A 19,057-nucleotide genomic window follows, 5' to 3' on the forward strand; every position below is an offset into this window, starting at 1 on the left:
GGAGGTAGGCCAGACCCCCCTCGTCAGCATCTCTCTGCAGCCACCTCCCAGCGTGGAGGGGAAGGGTAACCTTGGGAAGTGTGGACAGCTGGCCAGGATGTCTGCCGGCAGTAAGCGCCCTCCTTGGTCAGCTGCCAGGGCTGCGGGTCTTCTCCCTGGAGATGGGACCCGTCGAGGCCAGGGGCTTCGGGCATCTGCTTTTGTGGGGGCAGGATGACAACAAGCTGCTGGGTTAGATTTGAATCCGGTGAGTGTGAACCCAGGGTGACAGCCAGGGGGCCATGACAGGTGCCTGGGGCCAGAGCGGCCTTTCTATCTCAGAGGGCAAGAGAGGTGGCTGCCCAGCCCCGCCCCAGGAAAGCTCTGGCTGGGTTCTGCTGCGCCAGGGGCTGCACCAGCGTGAATTCCCACTGTCCCGGCAGCCTGGGAGGTCAGGCCACGGGCCCATTTTGCAGGTGCTGCAGAAAATAAAGCAACGTGCCTTCTGTGGGGCCTCTGGGCTCACGCCCTAGTGGCGGGGTCTCCGCTCCTCAGCCTCCCTGTTCTTTGCCCAGCCCCTGCACGAGGAAACAACAGGCAAGGCTCCAAGGGTGGACCACGGGATGATGAACAGCCCCTGGAGCAGGTGCCTCTTATCTTTATCATCACTTTACTTGCCGCCTGGCAAAGGTTCAGGCGTCAGGAGGCCACAACTGACCCCACCTGTGCCACTGCTGGGACCCACCTCCTCGAGGGAAGGCTCTGTCCCAGCAAAAGCCTCTGGGTCAAACACCATCCCACGTGCCTGACCCAGGGCCCCTGTCCCACGGCCCCTGTCTCCCCCACTGCACTCACACTCCAGGCCCTCCTGGGAATCGCCCCCAGAACTGTGCCCCGGGGCCTCTGTATTTGTTAACAAGCCCGGGGCGGGGTGGGGCGTGCATCCAGGCTGTTCTGTGGCGGCCGGAGCACGGGGCTCCCAGCCCAGCAGCCAAGCAGAGGGACTGAGGGCCTACAAAAATCCAAACTCCACTGTCCCCGCCCCCATGCCACTGAGGGTCTCAAACACACCGGATTTATGCATTTTATTAAGATAATCGACTCTTAAGTTATTTATTTGTTAATCAGAAAGCATCTCCGGAGAGCGCGTGGGTCGATAATAAAAACATCCTCCTTTAGTCTCCGCAACACGCGCGCGCCAAGCACCACCTCCTCACCACACGAGGGCGCTGCCGCCCCAGCCTCCGACTGGCCTCGGGGGCGGGGCCACTGGTGGGGCAGCCCCCAAGCCAGGGGCAGTTCAAGCCCGGGAGCGTTTGGGAACATAGCTCTGGCTGGCTTCCGGAATTGTCCCGGGACCAGGCCATGAGCCACTAGCCCTGGGGACCTGGTTTGTCCCGGGGAGCAGGCGTGTCCCTTCTTCCTCTGCTGGCATGCAATCGTTGTGCTTGGTGGTGAGTGACCGCTCCTCACCCCCCAGGTCTCTCTTTAAGTGGACTGGCTGGGCCGGAGCCTCAGGCAGGAAACAGGACACTTCCAAGACCTCAGATGCCTCCCCGGGCCCCTGGCACGAAGGCTGCGAGGTCAGACCGTCCCGGCTCTGCAGGCAGTGCGCGACGAGGTTGGCGGGAAGTCTTGCAGGTAAGGCCCTGACACAGAGCTCAAAGGCCTCCGCTGGGAGAGCTGTGTCCCCCGTCTTCCACACAGGACACAGGCCACCAGAGCAGCTCAGACGAGGTCTGTTGGGGGCCGCCCCCCCCCTTCCTCTGCCTCGCACACATCCCCAGCACCAGCCCTGGCATCAGTGTCCTTCCGGCCTCAGCCCGACGTCCCGGCTGCGTGTACGCCAGGGCTTGCCCAGCCCCAGTCTGTCGGCGCCAAGCTGCTGCACGTGCCTGGAAAGCCGGACAGTGTCCCTCTTCCCCAGCCTGGAGAGACAGCGCGGCCAGGGCTTGGCGGAGCTGCAGCAGGTCCCCCAGCCGACTCCTCGGCCTGCCCCTGGGGGCGGCCACCACCTGGCAGCAGGCTCCACACCCTATGCCTTGTGCTTTAGGGGCTAACAGAACTGATCCGTGCACGGGGTCCACCAGGCCACATCGGCCGGGCAGCAGGCTGGGCCCTGGGCCTCCCCACCCTCCTCCAGCCCGAATCCAGGCTCAGCCCTGGAGTCTGCGGTCCTCGGTTGCCCCGTCAGAGCGCGGAGGGCCCGAGGCCGTGGGCCCTGGGGTGCTGGCCCGGCTGCAGCTGCACGCTGGACGTGAAGCGCCGGCAGGGCCGGCCCAGGCTGCAGTGCAGGGTGGTACGGAAGGAGCTGCGGGCGTGCTTGGGGAAGATGATGGTGGTGCTCCCGAAGTGCAGGGCGCGTGGGCGCGGCTCCAGGGTCAGCTGGCTGCGGTAGCTGCGCCATGTGCAGTTGGGCGCTGCCACGATCGTCTCGCTGTAGGCCGTCACTGTGGGCACGTGTGCGTAGAAGACGTTGTCCCGGAAGTGCTTCTCTGAGGCGTACTTGACCTCGGAGTTGCAACTGGGGGGGGTGGAAAGGGCAGGAATGAGCCCAGGATGGGGCCTGCCTGCCCCCGCGGGACTTACACAAGGTCTGGGCTCTTCGGAAAGGTCAACGCCAAAAGATTAAAGAACAGAAGGCCAGTGCCAGCTTAGAGGACACTAGAGAGGCTAGACCCTGAACTGGGATAAAAATGTGCTTCAAAGGGCATTTGGGACAGCGGGCGGAATGGACTCTGGGTGTGGGCCAGCCTCCCAGGTGGACAAAGGGCCAGGTTTCAGCCACGTGCAACTCTGAGCGCTCCTATGGCGCTGGGAGAGGCCCAGCAGGAAAGGGGCCGGAAGTGCTGGTGGGGTTTGTTATAGCAACCAGTGCTACCACGGGTGGGGGGTAGCACTGCGGAGCCTCAGCCCGGCCCCTGCCCAGCGTCCCCAGGGGCCCGCCCTGCCCCCCGCCAACTCACGCCCACTCACCGAATCTCGTGTGGAGGCTCAGGGCTCACCTCGATGCCCTCGCCAAAGAACACTGGCCGCAGCCGGGGCCTCATCTCCAGCGCTGGGGGGTTTGGGGGGCGAGGTGGGGGCTGCAGGGAGAGCCGCAGACATGGGGTTACAGCCCATTGGTGGCCCTGGCTCCCCTGGGCACAGGAGGGCCACCCACCCCGTGGATGCCCTGGACCCCATGGGCAGCCCAGCCCCAGCGCACAAGGGGCTGGCCTCGTCTCCTCTGTGCGCCCGCCAGCCCCCCCACCCCCACCGTCACCTCCCACCCCACTGTCCCAGGACAGCTGCCCCCTCGACTGCCCTGTAGGGGCACTAAGCCCATGGCCGGTGCAGACAGATGAGGGGGTGAAGCAGGAGTCTGACAGGGACGGGCCTCTCCCTCCCAGACCTGTGGTCGCTCCTGGCGGCCTCCTTGGGGCGCCGTGCTGACTTCACCCAGGAGCTTTCACCCAGTTCTTTTTTTTTAAGATTTTATTTATCTTTTTGGAAGGGAAGGAGAGAGGGAGAGAAATATCAATGGGTGGTTGCCTCTCATGCGTCCCCTGCTGGGAATTGGCCTGCAACCCAGGGGGGAATTGAACCATGGCCGTTTGGTTACCAGGCCCGCGCTCAATCCACTGAGCTGCACCAGTCAGGGCTCACCCAGGTGTGAAGGTCAAAACCGGCCTGACCCCAAGACAAGCACCAGCGGGCTGGGGCCCTTACCATCCACAGCGGCCTCTGCCCACCCTCCCTCCCAGTTTACGCCCAGTGTGGCCACCGGGGGCTCGGGAAGGCCAGGCCGTGCGCCATCAGCTCTGTCTCCATCTCAGGAGGTGTGAGCCCCATGGCCCAGTGCCCCTGGTGGCTACAGGGCCGAGTTCCGCCTGACACATGTGTCCCCTGCAGGCCACCGGGAGCTTCTCCAGCGAGGCTCCCTCTTCCTTCTGGTGTATCCTTCGGGGTGGCGGCCATGTCACTCACCAGCCGTCACTCACACTCCTCTGCAGGGCAGACCACACTGCGGAGGCTTCTGGCATCTTCCAGGGTTCCCCTGCTAAGTTGACACCCACCCCAACTGCATGTTTGATGGACTTGATGTTTCTAAAAACAACACTCTCTCCAAACAGGTGTTTTCCAAACGTGCCGGTGTTTGCTGAGCACCTACTGTGTGCGGTTCCTGTGGGTGGTGTGTGGCACGGAGCCTCCAGGGCTCTGCTTGGTCCAGGAGGGGTGATGCGTGGCCCCTGAGAGGAGCCAGGAGGAGTCACGGCCCTGGGAGGGGATGTGGACACTCGGGTTTTTGGAGCCAGGTGGGGGCACTCACTGGGGGGGAAGAGAGAGGCAGCCAGTGCTGGTTTTAACCACCCTGTGCCCCCAAGAAAGACTAATTCCCAAGTTCACGAGCAGGGAGGACATCTTGGAGAGGCACAGTCCCAGGGGCCGCCCTCCTGGGTCCATCCAGCCTAAAGAAATGGCTGAATGCCGGACACGGCCCAAGCGGACTTGGGGCCAGTGGGACAGCAGCCCCACGCAGGCAGATCTGGCTCCTGGCGGGCCCCCTGCACGCGGGACAGGCTCACCGCAGGCAGCTGGGCCCTGGGCAGCGGTGGCCAAAGGGCCCCAGCGGAAAAACAGCCCCAGCCCGCTGTGCTGGGAGCTCCTGGTGCGATAGGACAGGCAGGGAGACCCAGACGCCTGCTGGCATCCAGCGGCCTGGTGGCGAGACAGCTCCGGAAGTCACCAAGGCCCAGTGACGCCCCCGCAGGGCCCCAGGCCCACAGGAGGGGGAGACTCCGAGAAGCCCGGGGTCAGGGCTGTGTCGTCCTGACTGCAGGGCTACTGGGACTGTGCCAGGTCAGTGAGGCCTGAGGGTGCGCGTCAGAAGTGCTTGTCGCAGCCAAGGGCCCTCAGAGGGTGACCTTGCAACCTCCCCTGGGCAGAGCCGCTCCTTAAAGACTGGGCCACACTGGGATGGCAGCCTCCAGGGTTGGGGAGGGCCCACGCTCGCAGGGGAAGAAGCACCCAGGGCTCCGGCTGCACAGCAGTAGCTCAGGGGCCGCCTGCAGGCAAGGAAGACCCCAGGAGGCTTGCACAAGGGCCTGGGACCCAGGCAGGGACGCCGGAGGGGCCAGCCAGCCAGGGGCTCGGGCAGGGGAAGAGGAGTGGGTCCCGGCTCCAGGCGAGCTGCCACCCTCCCCGCCCTAGGGTGGCCCGCAGCCTCCAGCTATTTCTAGGGTCCCAGAGAGCCCACGGTGGGCTGGGGACAGGAGAGGGAGCGGGATCCGGAGGACTGGCCACCGCCAGGCCGGCCGATTCACGTGCCTTCCTGGTGCGGGACTCGTCCTGCGCAGGACACAGATAACCGCTGAGTGGGCAGAGCGCCGTGCCCAGGGGGGTCCTGGCCGGCAGGGACACGTAGGGACAGCACAGCGGCGTGGGGGCCCACAGTGTGGCCCAGGGAGCTCGGAACTTTCCCTTTAGCCAGGAAGTGACAAGCCCCCATCCGTGGAGGGTGAGTGGGTGGAGCAGGGGTCCAGGGCCCCAGCGGGCCACCCCCACACAGGCATGGGGGCGGGGCATCCTTGCTGAAGCTGTATGGCAACTCTGCCCCTCTCAACCGGCCTCGCTGGCTGGTGACAGATTCTGGTTCGATGGAAAATAAACTCCATTGTCTTCGACTGGCATTTGGGGTCTGAGGCCAGAAGTTCACAGGCTGGCCAAAGGTTGAGCTTGACCATCACCCATGAAGAAAATGATCTGTGGAGGGGATCGTTTCCCCTGAGGGGGGGGGGGCTTTGAGGAATTCTCAGCCCTCTTGTGAAAGGCCTGGGGCTGGCCTGGGGTCCTGCCGTCCCCTGATGTGGCACAAAGGGGCAGCTGAACGGGGCCCAGCACAGGCCCTCAGGCTAGGACCCCGGCACCCAGAGCGTGAGACCATGAGCTCGAAGGCGGGCCCGCTCCTGCCCCGGTGGCTAGAGAGACCCCCACGAAGATGTGTGACCTGTGACCGTGACCCCATTTGGAAAGGGGTCCTTGCAAATATCAAGTGACAACGAAGTCCTACTGGACAAGGGGGCCCAAATCTGGGGACTGGTGTCCTCCCGAGAAGAAGAGGGAACTCCGCAGAGGGGAGACAGCCAGGTGACAACAGGAGAGATTGGAACGGGGTGTCTACGAGCCCAGGGACAGCAAGGATGGCCGGCCAGAGGCTGGGGCGGACACAGGGCAGACCCCCCCCCCCTGAGGGGGCATGGCCCCGCCACTCCTCGACTTCAGGCTCCAGGGCTCTGGGAGAAGGAATTTCTGTTATTAGGCCACACAGTTCGTGGCTTTGTTTCGGCAGCTCCGGAACAGGCACCTGCAAGGTTCTCCCAGCCACCGAAGGAGGGATGCCAGTCTTGGCTGCAGGAACCCAGGGCACAGCCCCCAAATATCCCTCACCATGGCTGGGCGGCCTGTGGGAACAGGACCTGCTTTCTGTGCCCAGAAGACAGTGTGCCCACCCCCTGCTCGGACAGACAGACGGAGGGCCTGGTCTGGGGGGGCATGTGTTCCCTGGTTCAGACGTCATCTGGGGAGGGCGCAGGGGGGCCCTGTATGTTAGCCCCCAGCCAGAGGCAGGCATAGGAAGGGCCGAACAACCGACAGTGTGGTCCCAGGAGAGTGGCTGCCAGCTCTTGCCTGGGGCCCTGTTCCTAGGAAGTTGGCCCCTGCTGGTCCCCTCTCTCCTCTGTCCCCAGGGCACCTGGAGGGGCCTGGGCCCGTGTCTGCAGGCAGAGCTGGATTTCTCGGCTGTACCCACCGCAGGGGCGAGGGCCCCCTGGAGGCCGGGTCACTGGGACTAAGTCCATGGGGCTGAAAGGAGGCCCCAGGGTTTCTGGCTTTTCCTCCCCGGATTCTGCTCAGGCCCCTCCCACCCTGGCCGGCTGCACCCGGCTCTCCCCAACCTGCGCTGGCTCGGACACCTTCGCCGGCCACCGGCACACCCGGAGGCCTGTGCTGGGCCATGGGGCTGACCCCTGTCTCCTCAGCTGTCTGTCCACCCATCCATCCTTCCCAATCCTGGGCACCAACTGCCTAGATCCAAACCCCCTTCCCTTCCCCCCTCCTCCCCCCAGGGTCTGGGGAGCAGTGGAGGAGGCAGTCTGGGGAGACAGCCAAGGTCCCGAGAGGTGGCAGGCACCAGGGCCCCTCTCAGAGCTGGGTGCACCCAGGAAGTTCTCAGTGATGGAGCGAAGACACACCCCTCCCCCCACCAGTGCCACCCAGATGCGGCCCCCAGAGTCCAAGGCCCCAGGGACCCACACCTCGTCCCAAGGCACATTCTCAAGCACACCGCCCAGAAATCAGACCCCGGGGGGGGTGGCGAGACTGCAGCACCTCCTGCCACTGCCCCTGAGCGGGCTGAAGCCCTCATCCGCCTCAGACACAAGAGCTGTCTGCACCTCACCCACCCCAGTGGTGGCTGTGCTCCAAAGGTGTCCCCAGAGGACTCGGCTGGAGGGCCCAAGTGCCATTCGTGGTCTCCCTGGGACAGGAAGACGGGGCAGGGCTAGCTTCCCCGAACTGCCCTGTTACCTTGGGGAGACAGGCTGCACGTGACCCTCCCCCTCAACCACAAGCACTGCCAGGCCAGGGCGAGGGAGCCCTCGGGGCACACAGTCCACCCTGCTCCTCTAGCCCCGCGCCCGGCCCCGCCTGGCTCACGGATCTGCGGGATGAATGCAGCTGACAGGCCAACCCGCCCTGGCCCCGCTGGCAGCCACAGCCGGCTGGGTGTCCTGCAGGGGGCTCGGCCCTACCCACAGGGGATAAGCCCCACTCAGGTCCCGATCTGCACAGCCGCTCCCAATCAAGTCTCTGATCTGGGTTTCTAATCTGTGGGGTGTGGGAACTCATAATACCTTTTAAAAAATAAAAATAAAACAGTTATAAGTACATGCCTAAGAGACCAAGTGGAATTTTACTCTCTGGCCCTGGCTGGGCCCACGAGCCCCTGCTCTGCCTCTGGGGGCCTCCTTGTGCCCCAGCGCACGCCCACCTGCCCCCACCCCAGGACCTTTGCACTCGTTCTCAGACTGGCACACACTTCGGCCCTACAAGAAGTCGACTCCCTAGCCCTGGCTGTTGTGGCTCAGTGGATTGAGTGCCTGCCTGTGAACCAAGAAGTCCACTCCCTGATCTCCCCCAGTGGTTTCTGTTGAGGGTCACTCTGTGACCCCCTGTCTACAGGGGCTCCGCCCTCGCCCACTCAGCAGCCCTCCTGGTCCTGTGTCTCACGGGAGACACGTGCCTTGAGGGGGGACCTGAAACCCCTTCCCTGTTATGGCATGCATGAAGGGGCCCCTTCTGGGTGCATGGCATACAGTAGGTACTCAATAAACACTGGTGGGATGAATGTCTGCTTCCCAGATCCCCATGGGTTTGGGGTCACCAGGAACATTACTATTGTGGCCCCAAAGAGCAAGCGAGAAAGGCCAGGGCGGGGTGGTCCATTCCTACCAGCCTGTGCTGGTGCCTCCCACGCCCTGGGCAGGCGGTCTGGCGGCAGCTAGGAGCCCCAGGGTGCCCTCCAGAAGCTAAGTCCCGCCCATTCAAAGTGCAGGGGAGGTGGGGGGACCTCTTGGATGAAGGGAAGCATCAGCAAATTTCACACACACACATCCAGCATAATAAATATGGTGACAAGCCAATGAGAACCCCAGCAGCGAGAGTTTGGGGACAGGCCTCTAGTTCAACCTCCTGGCCACCCACTTTGCCCAAGACCACCGGGCTGGGAAGCGGGTGTCGGAGTGGAGGCAGCTGCCCCGTGCCCAGGAGGCTGAGACCCGGCCGCACCGTCTGCACGGCCACCACCAGCCTGCTCAGCCTCTGAGACCGTGGCCTGGGAGACCAGGACGGGCCTCTGTCCCTTTCCCCCCAGACAGGCAAGGTCTGCGGCCGACACTCGGCCTGGAGGGCACCCTCAGTGAGCCAGTGATGAGGGGAGACCGTTAAACACCAGGTTGGCGGGGAGTTAATGGGAGGCGGGGCATCCTGCCCGCCAGTGAGGAGTCTGAGGGGCTGCAGGCAGGGCCCCTGCTGAGCGGAGGCTGCCCGTGGCAACCATTTCCTCTGTTTTTATTAAGAGCGGCATCTCAAAACCAGAGGTTCACGGGCATTTTGATTGTTAATAAAAAAAACAACAAACAGGTAGTCTGGGAGCCCCACTGTGAGAAGCGGGCGACCTAAGGTCTGAGGTCTAGCGACGCCACGGCCCAGTTCAGGGCTCCGGCCCAGCACGGCCACTTACCAGCTGGGTGGCTCATGGCAAACGGCTGACCTCTGTGCCTCAGCATCCCCCTCTGGAAAGTGGAGGGGCAGGAGTGACCCCTTCACCGGAGTGTGGTGAAAATGAGTGGCCCCACCCCAAGCCTTCAGGACAGCTCCCGGCGCTGGCCAAGTGGCACCCCTGCCTGTGCGGGAGTGGCCCCAGTTCCGCCGCCGAGCCAAACTGCAGGGTCGGGAGCAGCGTGGCTGCAGCCCTGGCAGCCAGTTGACAAGGTGGGGAAAGAACACCAGCCTGCTGGACCGGCCCAGACGCGCCGGCGGGCACACCGGCTGGCCTGGCAGGCGGACAGAGCGTCTGGAGGGTTCTGGGTCACCCACACAATAGAGAAGAAGGCCGGTTCCCTGTCCCTTTTCTCTTGGCCCCGTGGGGTGGGGCACCACCGGGGTTTGTCCCGAGGTCCCCTCCACACCACGGTGCCAAGACTGAGACCTGCAGGACAGCCAGCGGGACCAACATCACCGGGTCGGCTCCAGTCACCTCTGCTGGCCCTGGAAGTCCTCAGACACCCCTCCCACCCTCAGCCCCCGAAAGAGAGATCAAAATTCAAATACACCGCGTGACTCTTGTCTAAGATAGTGGTTCCCAAACTTAGCTGCACATTAAAAACACCTGTGGAGGTTCTGAAACTCTGAGGCCCGGGCTGCAGCCTGTCCGGGTGAAATGGGGAGGCGGGCGCCTCAAGGAGGGCCTGGCGTGTTGCAAGGTCCCTGAGGGGGCCTGGTGCCCAGGCAAGTTTGGGGCCCATGGGGCTACAGAGCAAGGAAGCGGGCACAAACGAGGCTCCTGTCAGCACCCTGAGGGGAGGGGGCCCCACGGACCACCCTGCCAGGGCCCAGGCCACAGGCCGAGGCCCCGAGGAGGCGCCTGGGGTCCTGCTCCCCAAACGGGCAGGGGGCCACACAGAGCCAGGGCAGGGGTGGGAAATCTCCCAATTTCAACTTGTCATTTCCTCTGGTCCAGAGGAACGGGTCCCCCCTCCACTGGCTCCACTTGCAGGGACACCGGTGTCAGTCCAGCCGCCAAGCTCCGGGCTCACTCAAAGGCCCACTGAGTCCGGCAGGAGACAGACTAGAGTCTCCCCACCCAGGGCCCGGACTCGCCCCTGCACGGCTCCACGCCCACACCCCTCACCATCCCGGAGAGAAGAGTTCCCGTCTGGGTTTGCTTTTTTAAAGAAAGAGAAAAAAGACTTGCACGTTGGCAGCAGGGGCCAGTAAACAGGGAACTGGGTCAGGAGCGGCGGAGTACGGACGTCTGTTTGCACTACCGGCCCCGGGCTCCAGCCGCCCAGGAGGGGCCAAACCTCTGTGCATTGGGGCCAGTCCCGCACCCCCTGCCCGCTCCCTGCTGACTGAGGAGTGGGCCGGCGGAGAGGCCCACCGCCGGGGAGCGGTGTGCAGGTCCCGAGGTCAGGCTGGACCGTCCCCACCAACGCGCCCTGGTCACAACCTGGGCGCCTGCCTGTCACTGGGCCACCTTGGATGAAGGTGGAGGCGCAGGCAGGGGAGGGGGCCGCTGAGGAACTCGGTCCTCGCTTTTTACGTGTCCCTTCTGGGCCCACCGCGCGCAGAACCTGCCCACCACCGCCCCGCTCTCCGTTCCGAGCCCGGGCATGCGCTTACCGCTCTGGCCTCGCCGGGTCCCGGGGGCTCCGAGGAGGCGCCGGCGCCCCCCGCGCGGGAGTCTAGGATGCCAGGCTCCAGAGAGTAGAAGGGCGGGCTGGGGCTCGGGCTGGGGGGCAGCCCGGAGTCGGGGCTGTCCAGCAGGCCCTCCCGGCTCCGCTCCCGCAGGCTCTCCTCCATGCCCTGCAGATGCAAGTGGCCCACCATGTCTGGGGGGCGCGGGCCACAGGCCCCCGGCTCCTCGGGGGGCTCCACCACCGCGCTCCGGGCCCGGGGCTGGCGGAGGCCGGGGCAAGGGCTGCGCGCCCGGGACCTGCGGGCAGAGCCGAGAGGCGGCGCTCAGGCCCGGCGTCCCCGGCGTCCCCGGCGTCCCCGCCGCCCTCGCTCCCCACGGGCGCCCGGAAGGGGCCGCAACCGGGCTCGGGGGTCCGGGCTCCGCACCGCCACGCCGGGCCCGCCGCCGGCCTCTCTGCACCTTCCCGGCCCGCGCCTCCTTTTCTAGGCGCCGCCCCCTCCCTTCCTCTCCCCGCCCCCGCGGCCCGCCGGGGCCCGCACCCCCGCCCCGGGACTCACACACGGCCGGCCCGGCCGCGAACCAGGGCTTCCTAAGTGCCTCCGCCCGGAGAAAACGCCCCGCGGCGGCTCGGAGGGGTGGCTTGAGGGGTCCCCAAGTCATCCCGAGGAGGGGGAGGGGCCCGGTCCCGGTCTGTGGGGCCACTCCAGGCGCTCCCTGGCTCGCCGGAGCCCGAATAAAAGACGCCTTAGAAAGGTCTATTTCGGGAGCGCTGGCGCTGCGGCGGAGGGCGGCAGCGGCCGGAACGCGCGCCAGCGCCCTGCGGGCCGGCTTCCACCCCGGGGCCCAGCGCGGTGTTTACGCTTGCTGCTCGCTGCCTGGCCTTGGTGGGGGGGAAGGGGACGGGGCGGGGGGCGCGGGGAAACACGTCCCGGAATCCTCTAGTGTTTTCTTGTTTCTTCCAAGCAAGTTCTTGCTCATTGACCAGGGTCCCCCCTTTTCTTCCCTTCCCCCGGGGAGGGGAGAGGGCACTGACTCCCCTTTCTTCAGAGGACTGCCGAGGAGCCCCTGCACTTCCATCCACACAGACAGCCCACCCCACCTCTCGGGGCCAGCCCCCACCAGGAAGGCACGGAGTCCAGCTGCCTTGAGGCTGCTCTGTGAAGAGCAGGGAAGGGGGGGGGGCAGAGGGAAGGGTTGAGCGTGTGGAACACACCCCAGCCAGGATTGCTCCAGGTCCCACAACCCGGAGCCGCAGGCTCCGCCAGCTCTGGGGGACCCAGGCTGATCAGGGGTGAGCACACCAGCCAGCAAACGCTGGGGATTTCATCTGTAATCGGAGGGACAGGTAACAACTCCGTGTGCCAGGAAGGCAGCCCCAAGGAGGTGACACTTTCAGGTGAGACCCAAACAGCCAGGCAGTGAAGGTGCTGCCTCTGGGACCTGCCGTGTGTCCTGGGACTTGACCCAAGAGTGGGCAGGGACAGGGGGACCTGTGATGGGGACCCCGGCAACCCATCTCCAGGCCCACCAGGACTGGCGTGAGAATCTGCTGCCCAGGCAGAATGCACCTGGGGTTTGAGTGTCTGGAAGATCCCAGAGAGAAAACGGGATGGCCCATTTGCCTCCATTCCTCAGCCACACAGGCCTTCCTGGGCCCTCAGTCCCAAATTGGACGGGGGGGGGGGCAGAAAGTGGGGGGCTGGCTCTTCCAGAGCACAAACGCAGGACGAGTCACCTGCTCCCCGAATGCCACTGACCCCACAGGGTGAGCCACCACTGGGCTGTCCTGGAGGTGAGTCCCGGACCAACAGGCAGGAATCCTTCTGATCACCTGGACTGAGCATCCCCACTGCCCTCGGGAACAGCACCCACCTGGGCTGCATGAAGTCAGGGCGGGGCGCACAGCTGAAGGTCGGCTCACCTGGATTTGAAATCTTGATGTCTCCTCCATCTTGAATAGTTTTCCCATTGATTTCGACCTTTAAAACACCGCAGTAAAACACTATTGTTTGTGACTTTCCTGTCTGGGATAGTCCCTTGAACTCACTCGCCTAACCCTACCTAATGTAGCCAGTTTGTGCCGTGACCGGCTGGCTTTCATGCCCCCGCCCACGTGGGTTCCGGGGGTTCCCTGGCGCCCACACTCCGTCCGCTTCTGTCGCGTGTGGTCACGTTGGAGACAAGTCAAATGTCAAACACCCAGTCAGCAGCCCACACCAGTGACCCCAGGGGCCATGACTTCTGGCCTATGGGGATCAGAAGCCGCAGGCCTTGGACCAAGACCCCTAGTGTAAAAGCTGGTTCTCACAGGGCCAGATGGTCTGCGAATGTCAAAGAGGCAGGGAAGGCCGGGATCTCCATCAGTGAGCTGGAGCCGGCGGCCAGTGGGCAGGGTGGGTGGGCAGTGGGCAGTGTGAGGCCGAGCCAGCCAGGATGGCCCCCGGGGGGTGTGGGGGATGGGGTCTGCAGGGATTTTGAAGCAGGTTTTCAGAATGATCTCGTCCCAGGGGCTTCTGAGGGTGGATTGAAGAGAGAAGGAGAGTGTCAGGCAGAGAGAGAGGCACTTAACAGAAGAGGCCTCGGGCTGCCCAACGAGGGGTCCCAAAGTGCACGTCCCGTACTGGAAAGAAGGGGCGACCTCCGCACCCCAACCCGTGGGGAGAGGGCCGGTCACCCAGGAGCTGACGAAGCCACCTGCTTTTAGGAGCATGTGGTAAAGGAGGGTGACACAGGATGACCCTCGGGGGCAGGAGGGGGCTCGCCCGGTGCCCACATCAGGGGAGTTCCCCAGGCTGCTCGGAGAGAGGGAAGCGCCACCCCAGGGGGAGGAAGGGAGGCGGGAGGGCTCAGAGAAGAAAGGCATTTCCACTGAGAGCCAACAGCCCGCAGTCCAGGTGGCCCGGAGGGTCAGGAAGGGGGCTCTCCTCCTGGGCTGGTCACGGGAACATGCACACCACTCAGCACTCCAGCCCCACCAGCCTCCCCGATGCGCTGGACGGGGGTGCTCGTCCCTCCCAGTGTGACGTAAAGCAGATGGCACAGTGGGGCCGGGTCGCGCAGCCCTCCCCTGGGGCCCTTCCAGGGGCCCCTCCACCGCCAGGCGCTTCCCCTCCCAGGGCCGCAGTCGAAACCCACCCGCGAGCTCCCTCCTCCCTCCAGCAGGAACGTGGGGCCTGTGCCCAGGTGGGGTCTGGAGCTGCCGGGGTGCTCCTCTGACAAAGTCCAGGTTGGGGGGCCCCGCCACCCCACGAGGGGCGTGTCCCTGGGTGCAGGCTCTCCACGGCACCGCCCAGCCCCCCGGGGAGCTGCCCAGCGAGGAAAGCAGGGGGGTACCATCAGTCTGCTTGGCTGCCAGGGCCCTGGTGCCAGCCCTGACCCTCCCTGCTGTGTGGCCCGGCCATTTGGAAGCCCTCTCTGTGCCTAAGTGTCCCGTCCAGGACCAGGGACAATGACAAAGGGATTAAGTGGAGAAGAATAGACTGGGATTAACTGTAACTGTAACCCCGGTGGGCTCCCAGGCACCCAGGTTCGAGCCCAGCACCCAGCCCGACAGGGAGAAGCCAGGGAGCCCAGGTGTTGACCAGCCCTATTCTTCACTGTGGCTCATGGCCTCTCTCATCACGGCACCGAGTTCGTCCGCAGGTTTAAAAATATACACACAGAAGACTTCCACCAAGATGGAGGCGCAGGTGGAAGCACTAAGCCTTCTCGCACAATCAAGTTTAAAAACAACACAGTTTTAGCAACAAAAACGCAGCCAAACCACAGAAAATTGAACGACGCGGAAGTCTGACAACAACCAACCCTTCAGCCAAACCGGTAAGAGGGGCAGAGCCAGCAGCAGAGTGGGGTCGGGCAGGAAAGATCCACTGGACCTACCTGGGCAAGCTACCCAGGTGCGCCGGCAGCCGTGGGCGGATCCCAGGCATGAAGAAGCAGGTGGACCCACTGACGGCTGATTGCGGTCACACATTCGCACGCAGATAAACCGGTGAAGGAGCCAGCAGTGAGACGGACTGCAGGCTCCAGCAGCAGGAAGCGGCAGAGGGAACCGCCATTGTTCCTCTGACCCCGCCCCCACATACAGCGTCACAAAACAGCGACCTGGGTGGCCCCGCCCTGGTGAACACCTAAGGCTCCGCCCCTCATATGTAACAGGCACCAACAGACCAAAACATTATGGCGCAAGAACAACTCAGAGCCCCAGAGCCGATAAATCTAAGCAAACAAGAAATTGCCAAACTTTCAGATGCACAGTTCAAAACACTGGTGATCAGGATGCTCACAGAACTGGTTGATTTTAGTCACAAATTAGAGGAACATATGAAGGTTAAACTAATTGAAATGAAGGGAAATGCACAGAAAACCAATAGTGATGGAAAGGAAACGGACTCAAATCAAAGGAGTGGACCAGAAGGAGGAAAAAAACACCAAACAGAAAAGGATGAAGAAACAAGAATTCAAAAAAATGAGGAGAGGCTTAGGAACCTTCGGGACATCTTTAAACGTTCCAACATCCGAATTATAGGGGTACCAGAAGGGGAAGAGGAACAGCCACCAGTGGAAAACTTATTTGAACAAATAATAAAGGAGAACTTCCCCAATCTGGCAAAGGAAATAGACTTCCAGGAAATCCAGGAAGCTCAGAGAGTCCCCAGGAAGTTGGACCCAAGAAGGAACACACCAAGGCCCATCATCATTACATTAGCCAAGATTAAAATGAAGGAGAGAATCCTGGAAGCAGCAAGAGCTAAGGGGACAGTCACCTACAAAGGAGTCCCCATCAGACTGTCAGCAGGTTTCTCAAAAGAGACCTTACAGGCAAGAAGGGGCTGGAAAAAGGTATTCCAAGTCACGAAATCCAGAGACCTACATCCAAGATTGATCTATCCAGCAAGCTTCGAGCCCGGCGGCAGCTCAGGGAAGCGAACCAAGACGAGTTCAATTCCCAGTGCACCCACCCCCCCATTTCTCCTTCCCTTCCCCTCTCTCGAAAAAAAAAAAAATAAAATATTAAAAAAAAAAAAAGCTTTCATTTAGAATGGAAGGGCAGATAAAGTGCTTCTCAAATAAGAACAAATTCAAGGAGTTCATCATCACCAAGCCCTTATTATATGAAATGTTTAAGGGACTTACCTAAGAAAAAGAAGATAAAAAAGATGAACAGTGAAAGGACAGTAAACTCACAGTTATTAAGAACCACACCTAAAACAAAAGCAAACTAAGAGGACAGCTAGATCAGGAGCAGAACCATAGAAATGAAGATCACATGGAGGGTTAGCAACAGGGGAGTGGGAAGAGGAGAAGGGGGGAGAAGGTACAGAAAATAAGTAGCATAGACGGTAGGTAGAAAATAGGCAGGAGGGCAAGAATAGTAGGGGAAATATAGAATCTAAAGAACTTGAGACACATGGACATAAACTAAAGGGGGGATGGTGGGGGAGGGGTGTGCAGGGTGGAGGGGAATGAAGGGGGGAATAGAACTGTAATGGCATAATTAATAAAATATATTTTTTTAAAAGAAAGAAAAATACACCCCACACACACACATACACGCACGTCTCTGTGTATCTGGGTATCTATATTTTGTAAGAGGAGGACTGGGGAGCTGGCCTTTTCTGTGCGGAGGTCAGGCACACTGGGGGCGGGACCCCGGGAGGTGGCAGCAGTCACACGTCACACGTCACTTGGCATTCCCCAGCAGCCACCACCAGTTCAAGCGGGGTTCGCAGAGGCAAAGGGGGGAGAGGCAGACAACTGCTTTCTTACCACCAGCTCTTGACAAGTCCCCCTCGACCTGCGCACAGGCGCGCAGGACCGGCCCCGTGACACGGGCTTGAAGTCAAAGGCCCGGCTGGACAGCCACCTGCATGGGCCCTGAAGGGCCTGGCCGGCTCACCCTCTGTCCGCCCTTTCCCTGTCCCCAGCCCGGCCTCCGAGGTCCCTGTGCTTCCACAATGACTCACCTCTTCATTTTTAGCCGCGTCCCCTGAGCCTGCGGCCAGTCTTCGCCGGGCAGCTGTCTGTCTGGGGCTTGGTCGCTGCTCACTGCCCCCAGGACCAGGCAGGGCGGCCGCTCCTGGGACCAGCTCTCGACGCCCTGCCCCCTAAGAGAGGGAAGAGGGGACATGAATGCAGGGTGCCCTGGGACCTGGGGGCGTGTCCTGCTGGCCTCTGCCTGTGTGTGTTTGCATCCGGGACAGCTCGGGAGCCCCGAGGCCCAGAGCAAAGCAATTACAATTCTGCTGGAAGGAGCGGACTCCCCGGCCCAGCCCAGCCCAGCCCAGCCCGGCTTGGCTGCTGCCTTCCCCACTCGCTCCGGAACGGGGTGACTCTGTGTCACTTCTCGGCCACAAGCAGAGTCCTCAGCTGAAGGGTGTTTGTGGCTGTTACTTGCTGGTTCACACCTTCAGGGTTTAAGGAACTTTTGGCTGAAAAGGCCTTTTTCTGCCACCTCCCCCCAAACTTGAGTAAACACAAACCTTAGTTATGTCTGCGGAGCACTCAGCGAAGGCCAGGCGGGGACAAAGATCCCTCGCAGGGGGTTGTGGAAACACAGTCTGGAGTCGGGAGGGGGCTGGTCTCGGGTCCCAGTTTCTGTTCTGTGAAGTCAAAGGAACAACACAATGAGGAACCAGCCCCCTGGGCCGCCACGCAGCCACGGGTAACACGGGACGACGTGTCTGCCCCTTCTCAGCCTGCCTGCCCCCACTCTGCATGTGTGTGCGTGAGCGTGTGCATGTGAGTGTGTGGGCGTGCAATGCGACTTCGGGGGCTGCTGCACGGAACCACCGGAAAGTTGGTGGCAGACGTCCTGACCCTGAACTCCATGGTGCTTCGGAGGCACCTCTGAGAACAAAGGCGACTCCCCGGCCACCACCACAGGGGACCCTCTTTGTGAGGGGTGAAGCAGGGTCAGGAGGGAATTTAACGTGGCACAACCATCTCACGTGACCTGCATGTCCTATGGAGATGCCCCCAGGGGCCTGCCAAGGAACGTCCTTGAAAGCCACTTTCTTTTCCAATTCACGGCCCATGTCCAGGTCACTGGGGAACATTGGGGGACAGCCCCCTGTGGGATTGTGCGGCACACAGTCCTACCAGCGGAGGCGACCTCCCCTCCGGGCTGGGCCATCAGGGCTGTCTCCACAGAGGCGGTTTCGAAAGGCAGCGCAGCCACAGCCGGGCACACTGCTGTCCAGCACAGAGAAGGCCCGCCCTCCGGGGAAACCGTCACTCAGGCTTACTGCCCGCGATCCGAGACCTGAGTCCCCAGTCTCCGGCTTCCTATGCAGGGTCATCTTTGGGGGGTCCTCAGGTGTAAAGCCACCTCTGCCTTCCTGATTCATCAGGGGTCTGCGGGGAAATCCTGGCCCCTCACCAGCCTTGACCTCTGCTGACCCGGGCTGGCATCTCCAGGAAGGGTGGCGGGCGAGGCGGCAGCCCACGACACAGCGGTGACCACGTGCCTCCACAGAGACCCCTGGGCCTGCAGGCCTCCCGCCGGTCCCACTGGGGCCGTTCCAGGAAACATGGGCCAACCTTGGCAACCAGAGGCCACAGGGGACCCTGGGGTTGCCTTCAGTGAATCTCCTCCAGCACATTCCCTGCCCCTTCCTTCCCGGTTTTCCACTGTTTTCGGGCCTCCTGGGGGCTCCTGGGGGCTCCGTCCCCACCCTGCACAAGTCAGACCCACACACCTCCAGGCCCCGATGCACTCAGCCCGCACCGAGGTGTCACGCTGGGCGACCCTACGGGGGTGACTGTTTGGGGTCTCCCCCACGTGCCGTGCCACCCAAAGCCACTCCGAGGGACGGCCTCCCAACTGGAAGCCGCACTGTCACATGAATCGGTGAGTCTGGTAGAGCCCGAACCCGAAAGACCGACCTACCACTTCTTGATTGGGAGGGTTTGGGGACGATAAGTGGTTTGCACCAGAGGAAAAAAAAGGAGTCGTGTCCAGACAGCAACACGGCTTCCCAAGGGCCGTCATGACGCATACTCGGCGGCCCCACCAGGGTACAGAGGCAGGCAGGGCCCCACACGTGTGCACATTAAAAATCACGGGAGACAAGTCTCACCTGGTCAGAGCTACGGCAAAGTCCGGGGGGGTGGAGGGAA

At 62.6% G+C, this 19,057-nt stretch overlaps 1 protein-coding gene across 3 annotated transcripts in view; it reads right to left on the reverse strand.

Moving 5' to 3' along the window:
* Positions 1-1,049: 1,049 nt before the first annotated feature.
* Positions 1,050-19,057, reverse strand: part of RFLNA (refilin A) — a 123,012-nt gene continuing 105,004 nt past the window's right edge. The window contains exons 4-9 of one of the 3 annotated variants that reach the window (XM_053669787.1): positions 17,419-17,538; positions 16,903-17,043; positions 12,858-12,915; positions 10,921-11,103; positions 2,956-3,065; positions 1,050-2,503 (exon numbers count right to left, since the gene is read on the reverse strand). In XM_053669787.1, the coding sequence (XP_053525762.1) occupies positions 2,170-2,503; positions 2,956-3,065; positions 10,921-11,103; positions 12,858-12,915; positions 16,903-16,910 (693 nt within the window). In that variant the 5' untranslated portion in view covers positions 16,911-17,043; positions 17,419-17,538 and the 3' untranslated portion in view covers positions 1,050-2,169. Of the gene's footprint in view, positions 2,504-2,955; positions 3,066-10,920; positions 11,234-12,857; positions 12,916-14,815; positions 14,839-16,902; positions 17,141-17,418; positions 17,539-19,057 lie in introns of those variants that run through there. The other 2 variants (XM_053669786.1, XM_037161089.2) reach the window with 2 other exon arrangements.

This window comes from Artibeus jamaicensis, unplaced genomic scaffold (genome assembly GCF_021234435.1).
Source record: "Artibeus jamaicensis isolate MK-2021 breed Jamaican fruit bat unplaced genomic scaffold, CSHL_Jam_final contig_525, whole genome shotgun sequence".
Classification (NCBI taxonomy): domain Eukaryota; kingdom Metazoa; phylum Chordata; class Mammalia; order Chiroptera; family Phyllostomidae; genus Artibeus; species Artibeus jamaicensis.